At 43.2% G+C, this 18,529-nt stretch overlaps 1 protein-coding gene and 1 long non-coding RNA gene across 5 annotated transcripts in view; one reads left to right on the plus strand and one right to left on the minus strand.

The window, feature by feature from the left end:
• palmdb (palmdelphin b) overlaps positions 1-18,529 on the plus strand; it is an 88,118-nt gene that overhangs the window by 17,107 nt on the left and 52,482 nt on the right. For 3 of the 4 annotated variants that reach the window (XM_063484531.1, XM_063484527.1, XM_063484529.1), the window contains exon 2: positions 16,234-16,281. In XM_063484531.1, coding sequence (XP_063340601.1) covers positions 16,237-16,281 — 45 coding nt within the window. In that variant the 5' untranslated portion in view covers positions 16,234-16,236. Of the gene's footprint in view, positions 1-16,233; positions 16,282-17,105; positions 17,120-18,529 lie in introns of those variants that run through there. The other variant, XM_063484530.1, reaches the window with a different exon arrangement.
• LOC134635025 (uncharacterized) lies at positions 11,516-12,704 on the minus strand. The gene is made up of 3 exons (XR_010094927.1): positions 12,682-12,704; positions 11,703-11,786; positions 11,516-11,579 (listed from the first exon to the last, which is right to left on the minus strand). It is a non-coding gene; the product is annotated as an uncharacterized LOC134635025 (long non-coding RNA).

Raw genomic sequence — 18,529 nt, forward strand, 5'->3', positions numbered from 1 at the left:
AGAAGCAAACCTGGCCGCGGCCGTAAGCACAAGATTTCAAGAACTCTGGAGAGGAAAATAGTCACAGATGTCAGCAAGGAACCGAGGACATCTGGAGTTGATGTTTCAAGGAACACAGTTATGACTGCTCTTCATCGTGGTGGACTTCAGGGGCATCGTCCCAGAAGAACCCCTCTACTCAAAGAGCGGCACATCACAGCCCAAATGAGGTTTGCCCATGAACATTTGAAAGGTAAAGATGAATTTAAGAAGTCTGTGCTTTGATCTGATGAGAATAAACTGGAACTGTTTCAGCACATAGTTGTTGCTTATGTTTGGTGAAGAAAGGCACAGGCCTTCAACCGCAGGAACACAGTTGGGGACATCATGCTGTGAGACTGTTTTGGAGCCTCGGGCACAGGAAGCCTTGTTTGGTTTGCATGACATCATGAAAAAAGAAATTGTGTTGACATTTTGAAGGAGAATATGCAGAAATCTGCTCATAGTTTAGGCTTAGGTCGTCGCTGGGTCTTCCAACAAGACAATGACCCAAAGCATACATCAAAATTAGTCCAACAGTTCCTCAAGGATACCAAAACCAAGATCCCGGAGTGGACCACACAGAGCCCAGACCTCAATCCTATTGAGAATCTGTGGCGAGTGCTCAAAGTGAATGTCCATCCTTGGAAAGCATTCAATTTGGAGCAGCTAGAACAATTTGCAATGGAGGAATGGGCCAGAATCCCTCAGGAGACCTGTGCCAACCTAGTAAAGAGCTATTCTAAGAGATTGTTGTCAGTTGTGGCTCAGAAAGTGTACAGTATTGACTATTAATGGCCATGGGGCTAATAATTTTGGATGTCTCATTTTTGCCCTTTCTTGTTTCAACTTGGTGTATCAATAAAATATCCTAATTAAGTGGACATTGTTATTTTGGAAACAGATACACTACACAAAACAAAGGCTTGTTGTTAATGGTCATTTTCACACTTAAATCAAGTGTGTTCTCTAATTTCATAACGGGGGCTAATAATTTTGGCCTCAACTGTACTTTCATCCACAACAACAGAGTATGCAATAAAGTCTTTGCTTCTTTCACACAACTGTGTTCTTAAATCAGTGGCCACCTCACAAACCTGATCAGCAGTCGTATTTCTGCTCAGGCTCACATTTGCCAAAATCTGCGTTTTGTCTGGAGACAAGACGTCGCATAGATGTAAACATATATTCATCCTCCCACCGGGTGCTGAAAGGCTCTGTTTTAGGAATCAACTTTTCTCTTCGCCATTGTGAGGGGTTAGCTTGGCAAAAACAGAAGTTTGACTTGATTGATGTGGGAATGTTCCCAGGTAGCCTAGCATTTGGCAAGGAGGCTGCAGCGCTTCATTATTGGATCTGTAGTTTGTGTGCTATTAGCACCTCATATCGCCAGGCCATGCATAACAATAATAATAAATCTCTATAAAATGATCTCGCGGGCCGGATATAAATGTACGCCGGGCCGGATGTGGCCCGCGGGCCTTGAGTTTGACACGTGAGATGTAAATGGAGAGTCTTCTTCACACGCTGAGGTCAATTATGGAGTTCCACAGGGTTCAGTGCTAGGACCAATTCTGTGTACATTATACATGCTTCCCTTAGGCAGTATCATCAAAAGGCATAGCATACATTTTCACTGCTGTGCAGATTACACCCAACTCTATCTATGAAGCCAGATAACACCCCTCTAATTACCTCTAATTTACTGCTTCTAAATCAGATAAAACTAAGGTTATTGTGCTCGGCCCTAACCAGATAAGTGGTAAATGGACTGATTCTTATATAGTGCTTTTCTACTCTCCTGGCACACTCAAAGTGCTTAGATATCTGTTCTGGATTGCATTATCTTGGCCTCCAGTAACACCGTGAGGAATCTTGGAGTTGTTGTTGACCAGGATATGCCATAGTGTGCATATTAAAGAAAATGTAGGACTGCTTTCTTGCATTTCCTCAATATCTCTAAAATGAGACACAGCCTGCCCCTGAGTGATGCTGAAAAACTAGTTCATGCATTTATTACTTCTGCAGTGCCATGTTAACAGCATCGCCTACTGACCTGTTGGCTCTGTAGGAAAATTGCAGGGGGTCTGAGAATTTAGATGGTGTATTACCAGACAGACACTCACATGTCTTCATGACTACAGAGGTTGGAGCGACAGGTCTGTGGTCATCAACGCTTGTCTTGTTTTGTTTTTTTGGAACAGCAATGATGGCGGAGGCCTTGAAGCAGGCTGGCACATGACATGTCTGCAGTGAGGTGTTGAAGATGTCGGTGAACACTGGAAACAACTGATCAGCACAGCACTTTAGGATGGAGACTGACATTGTCCTGGTGCTTTGCAGGTGTTCTGTCTCTTAAAGACATTGTTTCCATCTCTTTCAAGTATGGAGAAAAGTATCCTGAGAGATCAAGAAACTTCTGAAGGGGTGAGCAGTAGGTGGTCCACTGTGTACTGTGAGTGGTGGAGGTGATGGATTTGGGAACCGCAGGTCTTCAAAGTCAAGGGTGGGGGTTGTGCAGGAAACCGGACTGTTCCATTGATTGTTAGGTGACAGTTAAAGCTGTTGAGGCTGTTGGCTAGGTGGGAATTGTTGGTGGAGTGGTGGGCTTTAGGCTTGTAGTTGGTTAACTGCCTGAGCCGTATCCAGACAGAAGCAGAGTCATGAACTGAAAAGTACTGCTGTAGTTTGTTTGAGTACAGCTGTTGAACCTCTCTTAGCACCTTGCTAAACTTGTACTTTGATGCTTTGAAACAATCTCTGTGCCCACGCCAAAACACTTCTTCCTTTTCCAGCCTCCTCACAGCTAAGCCTCCATAGCTTAGGTGTGAACCAGGTATTGTCATTAATATAGCTCATCCTGGTGCGTGATTATATGCAGCTGTCCTCACAGAAGCTGATGTATGATGTCACAACACCTGTATACTCTTCCAAACTGTTGGTAGCAGTCCTGAAAACCTCCCAGTCAGTGCAAGCCGGACATGCCTGCATCATTAGTGCACTACCTACATGTCTTCAATACACATTTAGAAAGTTTTAGTTTCTACCAAGTAAACCATGAGAATCTTAATGCAGCATGAAGGACTGCATGGTAGGCATTGCTTACTGTGGTGTAACAATACAGTTGTCTGGTTGGGCATTGAATAAACTGTATGCATTTGGGGAGCTTCTGACTGAGGTTTCTTTGGTTAAAATCACCAAGGACAATGACTAAGGTGTCTGGCTTTGTCTTCCAGGCCTCCTGTATGTTGGCCTGTGGTGGAATATACACACCCTACCAGACTGAATGAAGTAAACTCACGTAGGGAGTAAAAAGGTTTGCAGTAAATGACCAAAGATTCCAGATGAGGAGCATAGTTTGAATAGTTATTTAAATAACACCATCATTACACCAGCCACTGTTTATGTAAAAACAGAAACCTCCTCAAGTCCTCAGGACTTGAAGCCCTGATGTTCAGGAGCTCATCTCTGGTGTAAGAAGTTTTAGTTGTTGTCTTTTCCACTAGTACCTACTTGGCTTGGCTCATCTTGGGTTTTAGGGTTTGTCATTAGGTGGTAGTACCCCAACCAGGTTCTTTTTTATGACCAACTTGGCTGGGGTTCCAGGTAAAAAAAACGTTTTATGAGGATGGCCTGAGGACTAGGGATGGGTATCGTTTAGGTTTTATCCGATACCGGTGCCAAACCGGTACTTTTGAAACGGTGCCGGTGCTTAAACGGTGCTCAAACCGGTGCTTAAAGAATGGAGAACACAAACTTTGTCCAAAAACCTCTCATGTTTAGCTGTTTTTTTGTAAAAAGATAACAATGTTAGCCTTTTCTGCAGCTATAGGGCATATATGGTATCACTCTTGGCTGGAAGCAGTGCTTAAACAATAGAAAAAACACAAACTTTGTCCAAAAACCTCTCATGTTTAGCTGTTTTCCACTTTTTCTTTGGTCATTTTAGCCTTTTTGGCCAGGGTGAAGGCAGTATGTGCCATCAAACAACAAGACAGCCGCATGTAACTACGACGGTGTTTGCTAGTTCACCTTACATGCATTAATGTAATAACGTGGTTAACCTACTCAACGTAAATTACACACGAACAACGTTAAGCTACTCACGCAGAGAAGAACAGCTGCTGCTGCCATCATCATCATCCGTCATCATTTCTGCTACACTGGCAGGGCTAGGGGCCAGGACTCTCCTCTTCAGGTTCTTGGGGGATGTTGCTAACTCCGGGTCCGATAACAGGCACCACACCCGCAGTAGATGTGCTCGGTGTGAGGTCTCGCAGCAAGCAATCAAATACGGTGCATTTCTCAGCTTTTAAAAAAAACGCTATGCATCGTCAGGTGTTTCATCAGATTCGAGGTGTTACCTCCTTTGCACAGTATCACCTTAAAGCACTTGTTGCAGGCTGCTGAGTTTGCATCTTTTGCTGTGAAGTACAACCAGACTTTTGACCGCTTCGTCTTGGGCATTTTTAATCTGTAGCTCTGCTCTAAAAGAACGTACGTACCTGGGCCCGCCTACTATCCTTGCAAAGGTAAAATGATTGGCTAGAATCCAAAGTGTATGACATCTCAGGGAAATATAAGCACCGAAATAAATCACCAAAATGTGCGCTGCTTTTCAGTCTGGTTACTACCGTTTATGTCAGAACCATCATGGCATAATGCCATAATGGCACTGGATACCGGTACCCATCCCTTCTGAGGACCTGATAGTTAATTATACTAAATACCGGTCAGAACATGATCAGTTAAATATAAATATGTTTAAGTTTAGTGTAAGACAATAAATAATCATTTGAAAGACAGACCTCACTGAAAACTGGTGTAGTAATGACCTTGAGAGATATGAGTGTGTGTGTGTGTGTGTGTGTGTGTGTGTGTGTGTGTATGAATGAGAGCGCACACACAGGACATAGATCTGTGAATGTCTGACTTTTAAAGTGTTTGATCTAGTAAAAAAGCAGATTGTATTGAGTAAACTGTGACTGACAAACACAGAGTTTAAGGTGAAAAGTATTTGGATTAAGACAGATTATGCTAAAGTGAACATGGTAATGAAATCTAAACTGAATGAAGCTTATTATTACGTAACCAAATGTTTAAATATAATAGAATTTTTCATTTTAAAAGAAAGAAATAGAGAACGAAAAGTTGTGGCTAAAGAGTGGTGGATCTGTATGTAAACACTAGAGCCCAGAGAGAGGGAGGTGGGACAAGTGAGCAAAGTATAAACTGGAATGTCTGGAGGTGTTCTGGGCCTGTTCCTGTTGGTCCTGTGAGATCAGTGCAGATCTCAGAAGTCCACCTTTGGAAAATCCAGCAGAGATGCTGAGAGGGAGCAGACCACGGTCCAAACTGTAGACTTGCAAAGTGGACTTGGCTCTATCTTTGCTCATTACTGCCATGTTGGAGTGTTTCCAGTAGCTCAAAGCAATGAGTCGGACCACATCTTCATTGCTGGATGTGCCTGTGTCCCTTCCAACTTCTCCCTACTCCACAGTAGGTTAAATAGATAAGGATGACTGATGGGATATGGCTATTATTTTGTGATAAATATTATTTTTATTTCTGCTTTTGCTTTGCTCCTGCAAATTTACTTTAATAAAGTCTCCCACAATTAAAGTCTAAATCGAGGACAAAGGTTTCACAAAGGGGTAAGGTTTCTCCAGCCTTTTAAAGTAACAGTAGCTTGGGTCCAGGCTTCTAAAACCAACCCAGATTAACAAGTGCCACGACTGAGAGGGGAGCTGACATAACAGCTGGGACTGATACAATCTGACCTGTAAGGCTGCTCCGGTTTCTCTGTATCAGCTCAAGCAGGGAAGACACCAGGACATCAAGTCCAGCTGGTTGAGTCCCCTCACCCACATCAGCACCAGATGAATTCTGCATTACCCACTGGGTGAGACTGATAGGATCGGAGATTAGGACCTTTTTTATCAGACTTCCTGTGTAGGGGTCGTTGGCCCTGCAGATGGACAATGTTTAACAGTTTATCATCACGGGACATATCAAATTAACTGTTGTATGACTGTCCTCATATCTACCCCACAGACATAAATAAATTCTTTCAAGTTTAAGTCTGATGTTAATCATTAGAAAATCATTTATATAGAATTTTACACACATCAGTACATATAATGGTGAAGGTATGAGACAGTTTGTGTGTTATCTGGATTTCAAATACTTATTTTGTTTTGAAATTCATCATTAATTCAAGAGGCTCCTAGTTTGTAAGTATTTTGTTTGAGCTCAACTAAACTAAGGCCTATCTATATGTTACAGTGTGTTTAAGAATGCAGTGGAAAGGTAGCAAAAAAAAGCCCAACAAAGAAAAACAAAAACGTCTTAGCTGCTCTCATCAGGAAACAAGCATGAAGTGATACAGAACATGGAAAGCAGGTGAAGATGAAGATCATCACTTTCATCAAAAAGTGTGTAGCCCCAGATCTAATTTCATAGGAGGGGTTTATGGGGTAAAGCGACACAGTGAAGCCACAGGGTACTTTCATATACTATAGCTTCATCAATTAAAATAAAAGATGAGAGGTTATCACCAAACACACCCAGTGCATGCCCACCACTGCCCAGGAACCAAAGCCTGATCTTCAACAGGTAACAAGTGCAGTCAGGCTTGGAGCATCCGTTCTACCTGCTCATATTTCTAAAGCAGAACCACTGTGGAAATCAATTTAAAGCTTTTTTGGTTTGGTTTTCATCTGTGTTGTTGTGGAAAGATGGTATTTCTGTCCTCATTAGGATAGAGACTGTAGAGGAACGGTGATAAAGGGCAAAAAACAAAAATCAACAAATCAAACAGACAAAAAATATATATACAGTGGCTTGCAAAAGTATTCGGCCCCCTTGAACTTTCCCACATTTTGTCACATTACAGCCACAAACATGAATCAGTGTTATTGGAATTCCACGTGAAAGACCAACACAAAGTGGTGTACACGTGAGAAGTGGAACGAAAATCAGACATGATTCCAAACATTTGTTACAAATAAATAACTGAAAAGTGGGGTGTGCGTAATTATTCAGCCCCCTTTGGTCTGAGTGCAGTCAGTTGCCCATAGACATTGCCTGATGAGTGCTAATGACTAAATAGAGTGCACCTGTGTGTAATCTAATGTCAGTACAAATACAGCTGCTCTGTGACGGCCTCAGAGGTTGTCTGAGAGAATATTGGGAGCAACAACACCATGAAGTCCAAAGAACACACCAGACAGGTCAGGGATAAAGTTACTGAGAAATTTAAAGCAGGCTTAGGCTACAAAAAGATTTCCCAAGCCTTGAACATCCCACGGAGCACTGTTCAAGCCATCATTCAGAAATGGAAGGAGTATGGCACAACTGTAAATCTACCAAGACAAGGCCGTCCACCTAAACTCACAGGCCGAACAAGGAGAGCGCTGATCAGAAATGCAGTCAAGAGGCCCATGGTGACTCTGGACGAGCTGCAGAGATCTACAGCTCAGGTGGGGGAATCTGTCCATAGGACAACTATTAGTCGTGCACTGCACAAAGTTGGCCTTTATGGAAGAGTGGCAAGAAGAAAGCCATTGTTAACAGAAAACCATAAGAAGTCCCGTTTGCAGTTTGCCACAAGCCATGTGGGGGACACAGCAAACATGTGGAAGAAGGTGCTCTGGTCAGATGAGACCAAAATGCAAAACGCTATGTGTGGCAGAAAACTAACACTGCACATCACTCTGAACACACCATCCCCACTGTCAAATATGGTGGTGGCAGCATCATGCTCTGGGGGTGCTTCTCTTCAGCAGGGACAGGGAAGCTGGTCAGAGTTGATGGGAAGATGGATGGAGCCAAATACAGGGCAATCTTGGAAGAAAACCTCTTGGAGTCTGCAAAAGACTTGAGACTGGGGCGGAGGTTCACCTTCCAGCAGGACAACGACCCTAAACATAAAGCCAGGGCAACAATGGACGTAGGATCGACAGCGCACAGTGTGCTTTGAGGTAGGAGCCAAAAAGGGTGTACTTTGTCTGTGAGCACCCGTGTGTACACCTGTGAGCATGAGCGCGCTTGTATTTAAAAGGTTCCTTCATGTAATGATCTGCTAGAGGGTGTGGGGGGCCATAGCCCCGTCCTCCAGGGCATGAAGCAGGTATGGAGGAGATCCAGGCTCCAGACATCCAGAAACCCTCAGAGCACAAGAGTCCAAGGAAGACCAACAGAGGGGCAGCCGCGCCACTGTCCCGGAAAGAGCTGAGGAGAGCCCCAGATGAGGGGTCGCTCAGCAGCCGCGGAGCAGAAGCCAGGGGGGGGTTGCAGTGAGCTCCGCCGGCAGCCAGCTGTGCCAGAGTGACCGAGCCCCAGGCTGAGAGGCCAAGGGCACCCCACCCCCAAAGGGGTCCGAGCGAGCCCCAGGCTCCAGGCCCCAACAAGCAGCTACCAGGAGTGAGCCGGTGTGTACCTGGACGCCCATCCCCGGACACCAAGAACCACCAATGCACCGATGTCTGAGGGCGTCTGCCACTGGCAGGGGGAGTGGTGGGGGGAGATAGGCCTCCATACCTTGGACGGCCTGAGATGTCCCTAGAGAGGTGGCGTCTGATACCCAACCTGACATATAGACACAGACAAACAGGCACACACAGATACAAACATCCATTCCCACCCTCATGCTCTCAAATGCAATTACTCCACACTCACCCAACGTGGAGACAGACATAAAGAGACACTGTACACACAATCACACTCCCCAAGCGTACTCTAAGCCCCAGGTCTAGGTACCCTTGCCCCTGGAGGGGGAAACTGCACCCAGACCCAGGTAGTGTTACCCTCTTCCCTGGGGTGGAGAGAAGCAGACCGCCTCAACTCCGCAGCAGCAGGGAGGCCCCACATTCCAGACCCCAATCGGACGGCCATCTCCTCCTCCCAGTCCCCCCGCCCCAACAGGCAGCAGAGAACGGGGGTGTGTGGAGACTCCAAACCTCCCACAGCCCGCTCATATGTAGTGTTGATGTATGTGTGTTCTAAGGTGCATTTAAAACCCAGGAGGGCATGGAGCTACCTGCCAGAGAGCAGCAGGTAAGCGCATAGCCCCTCCTGATAGCCCTCAATGTCTACATGTATTTAAAATTGAGAGGTGGGCAACGGCGCCAGGGGTGAGGTTGTACACCCTGATGGTCTTCTGGATGCTGTGTAGCGTGCCCACCCCCAAGGTCCTATATGTATGTGTTATGAGAGTGTGAGTAATGTGAATGTCTAAGTTGTGGGATAAAATTGAGGCACAGGCAGCCAGAAGGGGACAGAGGGGGGGGATACCTCCTCTGCACCGTGGTGACACACCTTTACCCCAAGGCCCTGCATGTGTGGGTGATTGTGGTGGAGCGGGAAGAGGGAGGCAGCTGGAGATGGGGAGGGAAGGAAGGGAAGGGCAAGTGACCGCTCCCTGGGGCCAGCTCCCCCGCTGACCCCAGTAGGCACCCCCATACTCTGCAACCCACCAGGGAAAGGGGGCCCAGGCCCATCCGGACCGGGGCCCAGTTCAGCAGCGCCGCCCGGCCCCACAGAGCCCGGGACAGCCCGCCCGACCCCACCACAGAGAAAACTGCACCCATCCCGTCATCCACTCATCTCCCAGACTACACAAGACAATAGACGCCCAGGTTGAGATCTTTCTCCACCTCTCCTGTATCTCCCCCACCTGCAGAGTGAGTTCCTTGAGAGAGAAGACTTCCTGCAAGATGTAACAGCCTCCCCCACCAGTTGAAGAGCCCCCCAGGTGGCTTGATGCACCCCGCGCCAGGGCTGAGCCCCCATACACCCACCCGTCCACAACCCCAGCGACACACCAACCAGGACCCAAGGCCCAGCCAGGGCCCTAGCCCAGAGACGGAGCACCCCCAGAAACCTCACGCCCACCCTGGACCCACCCAGGGGCAGCCAGGCTACCAGGTCAGTAACCCACGTCCGTCAGCACAGACCTTCCCCTAGCCCCGCTGCACGCAGCCACGAGGAAACCATCACCTAAGAGCCAACAGAGCCCTTAATTGGCCATGACCGCAACCCCGGGTTGAGCCCTCCAAGGAAGACGCTCCTGGGGAATCCCCCGACGCCCCAAGCCTGTCCCTACCCCCACACCAATCACAACAGCAAAGATGGGACCAAACTATGACCCCCCACCCCCACTAGGTGATGGAGCTGATCAAAGGAGCCCAGAGCAATTGATCTGATGTGGTGGCAGAGGCTGTATCAAGACTAATGTAATCTAATAGATAATTTCTACATTGGTTAGAATTAAGATTATTTTTATTTTTCCAGTTCATGAGGACTGTTTTCTTGGCTATGCATAGGGCAGTGAAAACGATATGGGCTATATTCTTTTCCGTAGTGACATTATCTAAGCTGCCCAACAAACATACTAAAGGGGAAGTTGGAATGTTACATTTCAGACACTTTGATAAGTCTTCACATATCTCACGCCAAAACTTCTGAACTGGTGGACAGAACCAAAGAGCGTGGATATAATTGTCCGGTGAATTGGTTTGGCAGTGTGAGCAGTTGTTGGTAGACGTAAAGCCCATCTTGAACATCCGATAACCTGTATAGTGTACTCTATGTAGTATTTTGTATTGAATTAATTGAATACTGGGATTTCTAATTAAATGAAAGGTTTTTAAGCAAATCTGAGACCAGAAGTTTTGGTCTAAGTTAACTGATAAATCCGCTTCTCATTTTGCAATAGGAAGTGATATTGATTCATCTATTTTAGAAAGCATTCTGTATATTTTGGATAGTAATTTTGGGGTTTTAAGAGTAAGAAATTGTACCACACTTGGTGGTGTTTGTAGTTCAACTTGACCCGGTTTAAATTTCTTTTTTACTATGGATTTAATTTGTTGATATTCTAAAGATCTTTTCTTGTTGATCCCATATTGTGTAACTAGTCTGTCACATGGAATAAATTCTGTTCCTTCTAATACATGTTCTAAGTATTTGATTCCTTTACCACTCCAATCTGAAAAGTTTATCATATTATTGTTTTGTAACATGTCAGGGTTGTTCCAGATAGGTGTACGTTTGCATGGGATTAATGAAGACTCCGTCAATTTTAGAAACTCCCACCATGCTGTCAGAGAAGAGCTGATGTTGACGCTTTTGAAGCATTCATGTCGTTGGATGTTTGAGCTGACAAATGGTAGGTCTGAGATCTCTAGATTATTGCAAAGTGCTTGTTCTACATCTAGCCAAGGTTCATCTAAGAGGGTATGTTTTAGCCATCCTGAGATAAACTGAAGCCTGTTGGCTAAGAAGTAGTGCTGAAAGTTAGGTAGTTCTAATTCTCCTTTATCCTTGGTCTTTTGTAGTGTTTTTAAGCTGATACGTGGGGGTTTATCTTTCCAAAGGAATTTGGACATATATGAATCTAGAGATCTTATATATAGGCCCTGGAGTGTCCTCAGGGAGAGAGGACATTAGGACAGGAGGCTTAATGGAAGGCATCTGTCCTATTACCTCATCCATGAGGGCCAAGTAGCAGCAGTGGGCTTCCCACTGACCCCCTCTCCTGAGCCTGGATACTTGCAATCCTAAAGGCAGAGGAAATCAAAAATGACAGCAGGCAAATAAAAACACCACAACAACTCTTAGTAATTGCACATTTATTAACTTGTGTTCCTAAGAATTATCTTCTTGATAACACACATACGTACTTTGTATTCTTTAAAGTTATCTCATGTCTTCTGGCCTGCAAGGGGGTGACTTTCCCCTGCAGGCCCATCTTCTCCAGAATTGTCCTGATCACACACAACAAATAAGAGAAGAAAGGAAACCATGGCAACTATGTTAATCCCTAAACCCAAAATTTTTCACAGCAGAACACCAGAGGAACACCGTCTGGACATCACAGGTTCTGTACAGCAGCGGTCCGTGAGTCGTTTGGTACCGGGCCACGAGAGTTGAGGCTCCGCTGTGAAATTTATGGTTTTCAGGGGTTTTATAGTTAACTCGGTTTCCCTGGGTCTCTTCCCTTGTTGTAGTTTTGTGTCTTATTTTGAAAGAAATATTTACACGTTACCATAGCGACCAGAGAGCATTAAGAGGCACAGAGGAGGATGTTACTCTCGATGCTGGCGCATTTTCAGGAGGACGCTGCTAATAAAGTTACACAATTACACAGCACATTCACGTTTATTATTATATTTACAAAATACCACAGTTTTTGTCTTGGTCGGATCATTTTATGTGGTTGTATTTATCCGCGATACCTTAAAGGCCGCTCCGTGTCTGACATAAACCGGTCTGCAGCGCAAAAAGGTTGGGGACCGCTGCTGTACAGCATGAGGGTTAATAGGACCGTACTCATATGAATATGATGTGTAAACTGATTTATTCTTGTACATCCACGCCGTAGCGGCCCAATTCTTCACCCCAGTGAAGAGGTGATCGTTTTGTCCTCGTTTTAATAAATTAAGCCGTTTGGTCTTTGTTCCACATAACATATCACCAATTCGAAAAAATCTAAATTAGCTGTATGTAAGCGGCAATACATGAAAAACCGCGGGACCCGCCATACAAGCTAGTTTACGGTTATTTAAATAAAAGAAACATGTCTATGCAGATGCCCAAAGCTTAACAACACGACCGCTATAACAATTTAACTTTTGTACAACCAGATTTTCATATACTTACATTTGAAAGTGTTTTCCTCTCCCCCTTCGACCACCATCGTTATCAGGAACAAATCTCCTCTATGACCCGCAATGAATCCTGGGATATAGTAGGACACGAAGGATACATCGGACCCATCCTTAAAATTCGGTGCAAAGTAGGGCGCATTTGTCACCATATTTGAGTACTCTTTGAATTCGGAAAGCCTTCGTCGTGTCGCCGTGATGTCATTGCCTCCAAATATGGCATTGGCGCATCCTTCCCCTGAATTCGGACACAACTAACCCTCAAATTCGCAGAGAGGTAGGACGCATTTGTCGCCACATTTTGAGGGCTCTTTGAATTCGGACAGCCTTTGTCGCGTCGCTGTGACGTCATTGCATCCAAATATGGCATTTTAAGCATCCTTCCCCTGAATTCGGACACAGCTTAAGAATCTGCCCTCTGGATCTATAACTGTATCGAGTACTGTGAAATTAATATTTTTATGTATTAAAAATGCTACTCCCCTATGTCTAGAATTATAACAAGCTGAGAACACATTAGGAAACTCAGGTGTTTTAAGTTCATTCGAACCTCTAAGAGGTCTGTGGGTCTCTTGTAAAAGGACAACATCTGCCTGTAGTTTTTTGAGTTGGTTAAATATTTTTAACCTCTTTTCTCTGGAGCCAGCTCCATTTACATTCCATGTAACGAATCTTAGTGCACCCATAGATGTCTGTGTATAACTAGGGGTGTGCGCTGTGTGTGTCGCTTAGACAGGTGGAGATAATACATCACTTGTTTGTAAATAGAGAGAAGGAGAGAAAAAAATATGTGTGGCGAGATGCTCCCTGAGTCTGACTATGTGTGTGCATATTTACTGATATGAGTACGCTTGACTTAAGTGTGTGTATCCTATACGACTATGTGCGCTGTCTGACTGATGTAAATGTGCTGCCGTTGAGCGCATGATTGTGCGTGATCGTGCTGTGCGTATAATGTCGAAATAAAGGATGTTGTTTGTGGATGAGTCTGGAAGCAGGTGATCGAAGCAGTGAAAGAAAATAAGAAGAAAGAAACCAAGGACAAGGGTGAGCAGCATAAAAACAAGAGGGGAAAAAGAGAAAAAAAACGAGAAGAAAAAACCCCCAGAAACATTCCAATTAAACCACTGACGGAGAGTGACGGTGTTAATTCTGCTATGATATCACACTTAAGTTGCGATTTGATATTGGTAAGTTAAACAGACGTTAATGCAAGTTAGTGTGAGTGGATAGGGAAAGGGTGTAGCGGATTCTTATCTGGTGTGAGGTTAATACAGCCACGGGGTGATGACGTGGTTGCGGTAAAGCTGTCCATCCACGTAGAGCCGGTCCACAGCGATGACAGCACGGGAGCCCTTCTGGATGAAGCCGCGTCGGATGGGGAAGAGGACCCTGCGTCGTTCCAGGATCTCTTTTGGGAACTGGTCGTTTACGCTGAAGTCCGTTCCTTTTAATTCCCTGCTGCGACAAATGTTGTTCGTTATAAGACAATTGATAAGTGTATTTGGTAAAATTGAAGCTTAAAGAATTTTGTTCAATTCTGAGCTACCATTCGCTTTAATTTTCCGCCAAAATCTCCGGCGTCTGACGTCGGTTACAACATGAGTCGCTTACCTTGTCTGTCACTTCCGTCACTTACCTCTCCAACAGATTTCCTAACATGAGAAAAAAAAAAACTTTTTCTTCCGACTAATTAGGTACTGCTGAGTTGGGCTGAGTTGATTACATTTGCTGCTGTTTCGGGTTGTGTGGTCAGTGCAGAATATTTCTACATGAATGAAATGAATGAAAGTTTTAAATGTGAATTGTAGCATTGTTTTCTTTTGTCCCATACCAGTGCATTGCAGAGCGTAGTGTAACGCTGTCAGTGCAAATAAGAATAACAATATGCAGTCATGTTTAATATGAAACGTTTACATGTATTTAACTACAAGCTCAGATGTACCTAGTGAAATGCAGTGTTGGGGAGTAATGGAATACATGTACCGGCATTACGTATTTAAAATACAAAATATGAGTATCTGTATTCTGTTACAGTTACTGTTTAAAAAGGTGATATTCAGAATACAGTTACTTTGTTGAAATAAATGGATTACACAGCGGTCTTTACCGTTTCATATGTTAGGCTGTCCCCTCTCTGTTTTTGGTAATTCCACGCCGGTGGAAACCCAAACAAAACACGCATTAACCTCCTGAGACCCGAACTCTTTCATGGCATGCATTTTTAATTTCTCTTTGGGCTGACTGGGACCTGATGAATGCAAAAACAAAGAATTATCTTTTTACCTGATTTTGCTCTACAAGGGCCTGGATATACACATATCAGGACATTTGTTTTAAATTTTGAAAGAACAGTGGCAGTATAATGTCCTCATAACAGATATCAGGCACTTATTGAGCAAAATTTAGTATTGTGGTCTGGACAACCCAAAATATGATGTCCACATATGTGGACGCCAGGTCCTAGGATGTTAAGAGGCTCTAATGCCTGTGTCTCAATCTCGCGGCCCATGTCACCTCTACTTGCAGCCCACATAATGACATGACGAAATATTTTTAAAAATTATTCAAAAAATTATTTAATATGAAGGCAACAGGCAGAGTGTTACAGGCATAGCCCTAAAGAATGTAGCCTGATGGGCAGTGTAGTCCGTGCTGCAGGGAGAATGGACACGGAACCCGACGTATTAGCCAGAGGTCCCTTTACTACGGTTCGGAGCCGCGGACCTGTTTTATATATGCGCGGAATAGTTTTCTATACGAGATCGCTGCAAAAAGTGCAGCCTTACCTAATGTCCACCTACTGTTACTCATTTATATTAAGATTTTAAAATCTAGTTGGTATTGGTATGGAGAGTAACCTTCAGTAACAGTAATAAATCACACAGCAATAGTACATTCATGTAGTTGTAAAAAGCATGATAATATATTAAGTAATCAAAAGTATTCAGAATACGTTACTCTCATTGAGTAACATAAAGCTAAACCCACGTTAGCAAAATATATTGTTGATGTTTATGATGATGATTGATGATTAAATAAAAGCTAAAAAGAAATCATTATCAATATAAAGAGGTAGAATACTCTGTTTGACAATACTGTGTGACGTATTAATGATTTAGATTTACTAATACAAGTCAGTAAAATGTATTTTTAAAGCACAGGTTTTGCTGACCACAGTGCCATACAGATTATGTATGCTTGTAGTTATTTACACAAATGAGCATCAAAGAGTAAAAACTGGGAACACAGAACACAGAATTATGAGTCCTTCAACAATAAGCAGTTACATATAAGAAGAACATCCCAAAGGGAACTTCATGACATAGCTCATCTGCTGTTTGTATAAGAATTAAAAAGTCTATGGGTGTGAATGATTTTCTATGTCTCTGTTGCGTGACGGAGAGAGAGGATGTTCCATAAAGATGTTGTAGAGTGGGTAATCAGAGTTATTCGTGATGGCTTCTATCTTCTTTAATTTGCTGTGTTCCTGTGTGGCTCCACGGTCGCAGCTGATTAACTGTCACATGCTTTGTCTCTCACGTAGGACATGGAGGAGGCCAACCTGCTGAAGGAGAGGCTCCAGGCCATCATGGTAAACAGCAGTCCTACAGTCTCTGTAGTTTTAGTAGAAAGCCACTTTCCAAATAGTCTGTGTTACATACTGACTTGAAGTAAACTTAATTTTAAAAAATTTGGTGGTGATGGGTTCTAATCCATTTGTTTAGATGGCAAAGATAGTGCTAAATTTGAATATGAATGTTTTTCACCATCATATCTAGAGGGGTGGAGCTGGAAGTCCGTCATCAGAATGATCTGATTTGTGTCCACATGAGTTAGTTAGTGACGTCAGGTGAGTGTGTCTTTATGATTTAGTAAAACAAACAAGGAAGTAATTCCACTGGTAGCTTTAGGCTAGAAACAGTGTGAACAGTAGGTCCATCTTCATAACAGAAGTTCACGTTTTAATACAACAGACACTTATGGAACTGTAATAAAATAGACAGCTTATAATCACACTTAGTGTAAAAAGGTTTAGAGTCTGAGTAACTGTTTTGTCTTGTTTTTGTCCTGCTGAAAGTTCATATTAGCTTCTGAAATGTGAAAATTATATTTTACAATGATTGACTGTAATGGAATTTGTCTTTGGTTCTTACCAAACACAAATGAACAACTCGAGAAATAGGCGATGTAGGATTTTGAAATTCATGCCATAGGTGCATCTACTAAAAGATTCAGATGAGTTTGAATCCCGGTTACCTTCACGTCTATGTCCAAGGTCAAGGTTCGAGGGTTTCTGAACATTTTGTGAATGCGATGACTCAAGAAGGAAGTCGCCTGGCACTTCACATTCATTCCATAGGTGCATGTTTTAAAAATGTCAGTTGAATCCCGGTGACCCCGACCTCAAGTAGAGGCTCCAGGCCATCATGGTAAAGAGCTCATAGTCACACTCTTTGATGCCATCTTATATATGTCAGCAAAATACTTGTATATCAGTAGATGTTTCTCATTGTGTAAATCTCTGCATTCTTGTAATTCAGAGCTGTGATATTTTGCTTCAGCAGGATGTCAGGATGCAGAACTGGAACAAGAGTTGTTACCAAAGCACAGCCTGAAAATAAAACATGTGGGTGTGTATTTGCAAGATGGCGTAGAGAGAAAATCCAGCCAGAAAAGAGTTGTAGCTGTGCAAGTCAACTGGCCTGTCAATGTGCAGAGAGGCTGCATCGCTTTCATCTGAGGCAGAACGATATTAACATAAAGCACTAACTGATGATGACATAAGGTTCAGTGAATACTTATCAGCACTCACTAAAACTAGAGCACAGACTTCATGTACGAAGCAGCCCATATTGTTTCTTAGTTAATTCTATTAAATATGGCATCAATAGCACAAGCACAGGTGAGAGGCTGCCTCTGTTGGCACACCTGTCAGTCAAAGCGATGGTGTCCCTGGTAACTTGTAGCTCTTCCAACATTCAGGTGAATTATAAAAACAGTTGTTATGAAGGAGAAGATGGAGTCCAGGCCAAAACTTTTGTAGTGCCAGGCTGTGAACATGTTAATTCTTGGCTGAAGTGAAACAATCGAGGGGACTTCTGGAGCCAGCTTTAATTGGCAGCTAGTATAACTGAAGTAGTTCTGGCACTTCTGTGTTGGCTTTATTGTTCATCCACAGGGGCTTCCACTTTTCACAATATCTAACTTAGAGTTTTACTATATTTGTTATTATGTTATCAGTTTCAGCTTAACATGTTTCATGGAACTTTAATGAACTTTAATGTGACTATAGCTAGTCATCTGAAGTACTCTCTTTTTAATCAATGAATCTCTGGGAGCCTTTTACAGCTCAATATTTAAAGTTGGGCCATAAGTTGGAAACAAGAAGCGAATGCTGTGGAAACCAATTTTATGTTATTTAATGCCAAGTAATTATCTTATATTAACACTGTTAATTAACAATTACCAATTAATTAAATTAACAATAAACAATTAACTGAGTAATGTTACACTGAAATTTAAGCCCAGAAACCGATCGCAATAATGTAACCTATGCCCTTGAGGCAAAGCCAATTAGTAATAGTGTCGTTAATTTCACAGATAGTAGGTTACAAATTGTTACCAATGTTTACATTATCTGTGCATTAGGATTTTTATATTCTGACTTAGGTGCAAAAGTCATAATAATAAGGTAATATTGATTAATAATAAAGATATTTTTCCATTATTTTAATTCCAACAGGATTAATGCTGGAATAGAAATGAAAAATGTATCACCAACTTCTGCACCTTTAAAGCATCAACATACAAAAATGAGAAAATACACAGATACATAAATC

Source organism: Pelmatolapia mariae, linkage group LG9, assembly GCF_036321145.2.
Source record: "Pelmatolapia mariae isolate MD_Pm_ZW linkage group LG9, Pm_UMD_F_2, whole genome shotgun sequence".
In the NCBI taxonomy this organism is placed as follows: Eukaryota; Metazoa; Chordata; class Actinopteri; order Cichliformes; family Cichlidae; genus Pelmatolapia; species Pelmatolapia mariae.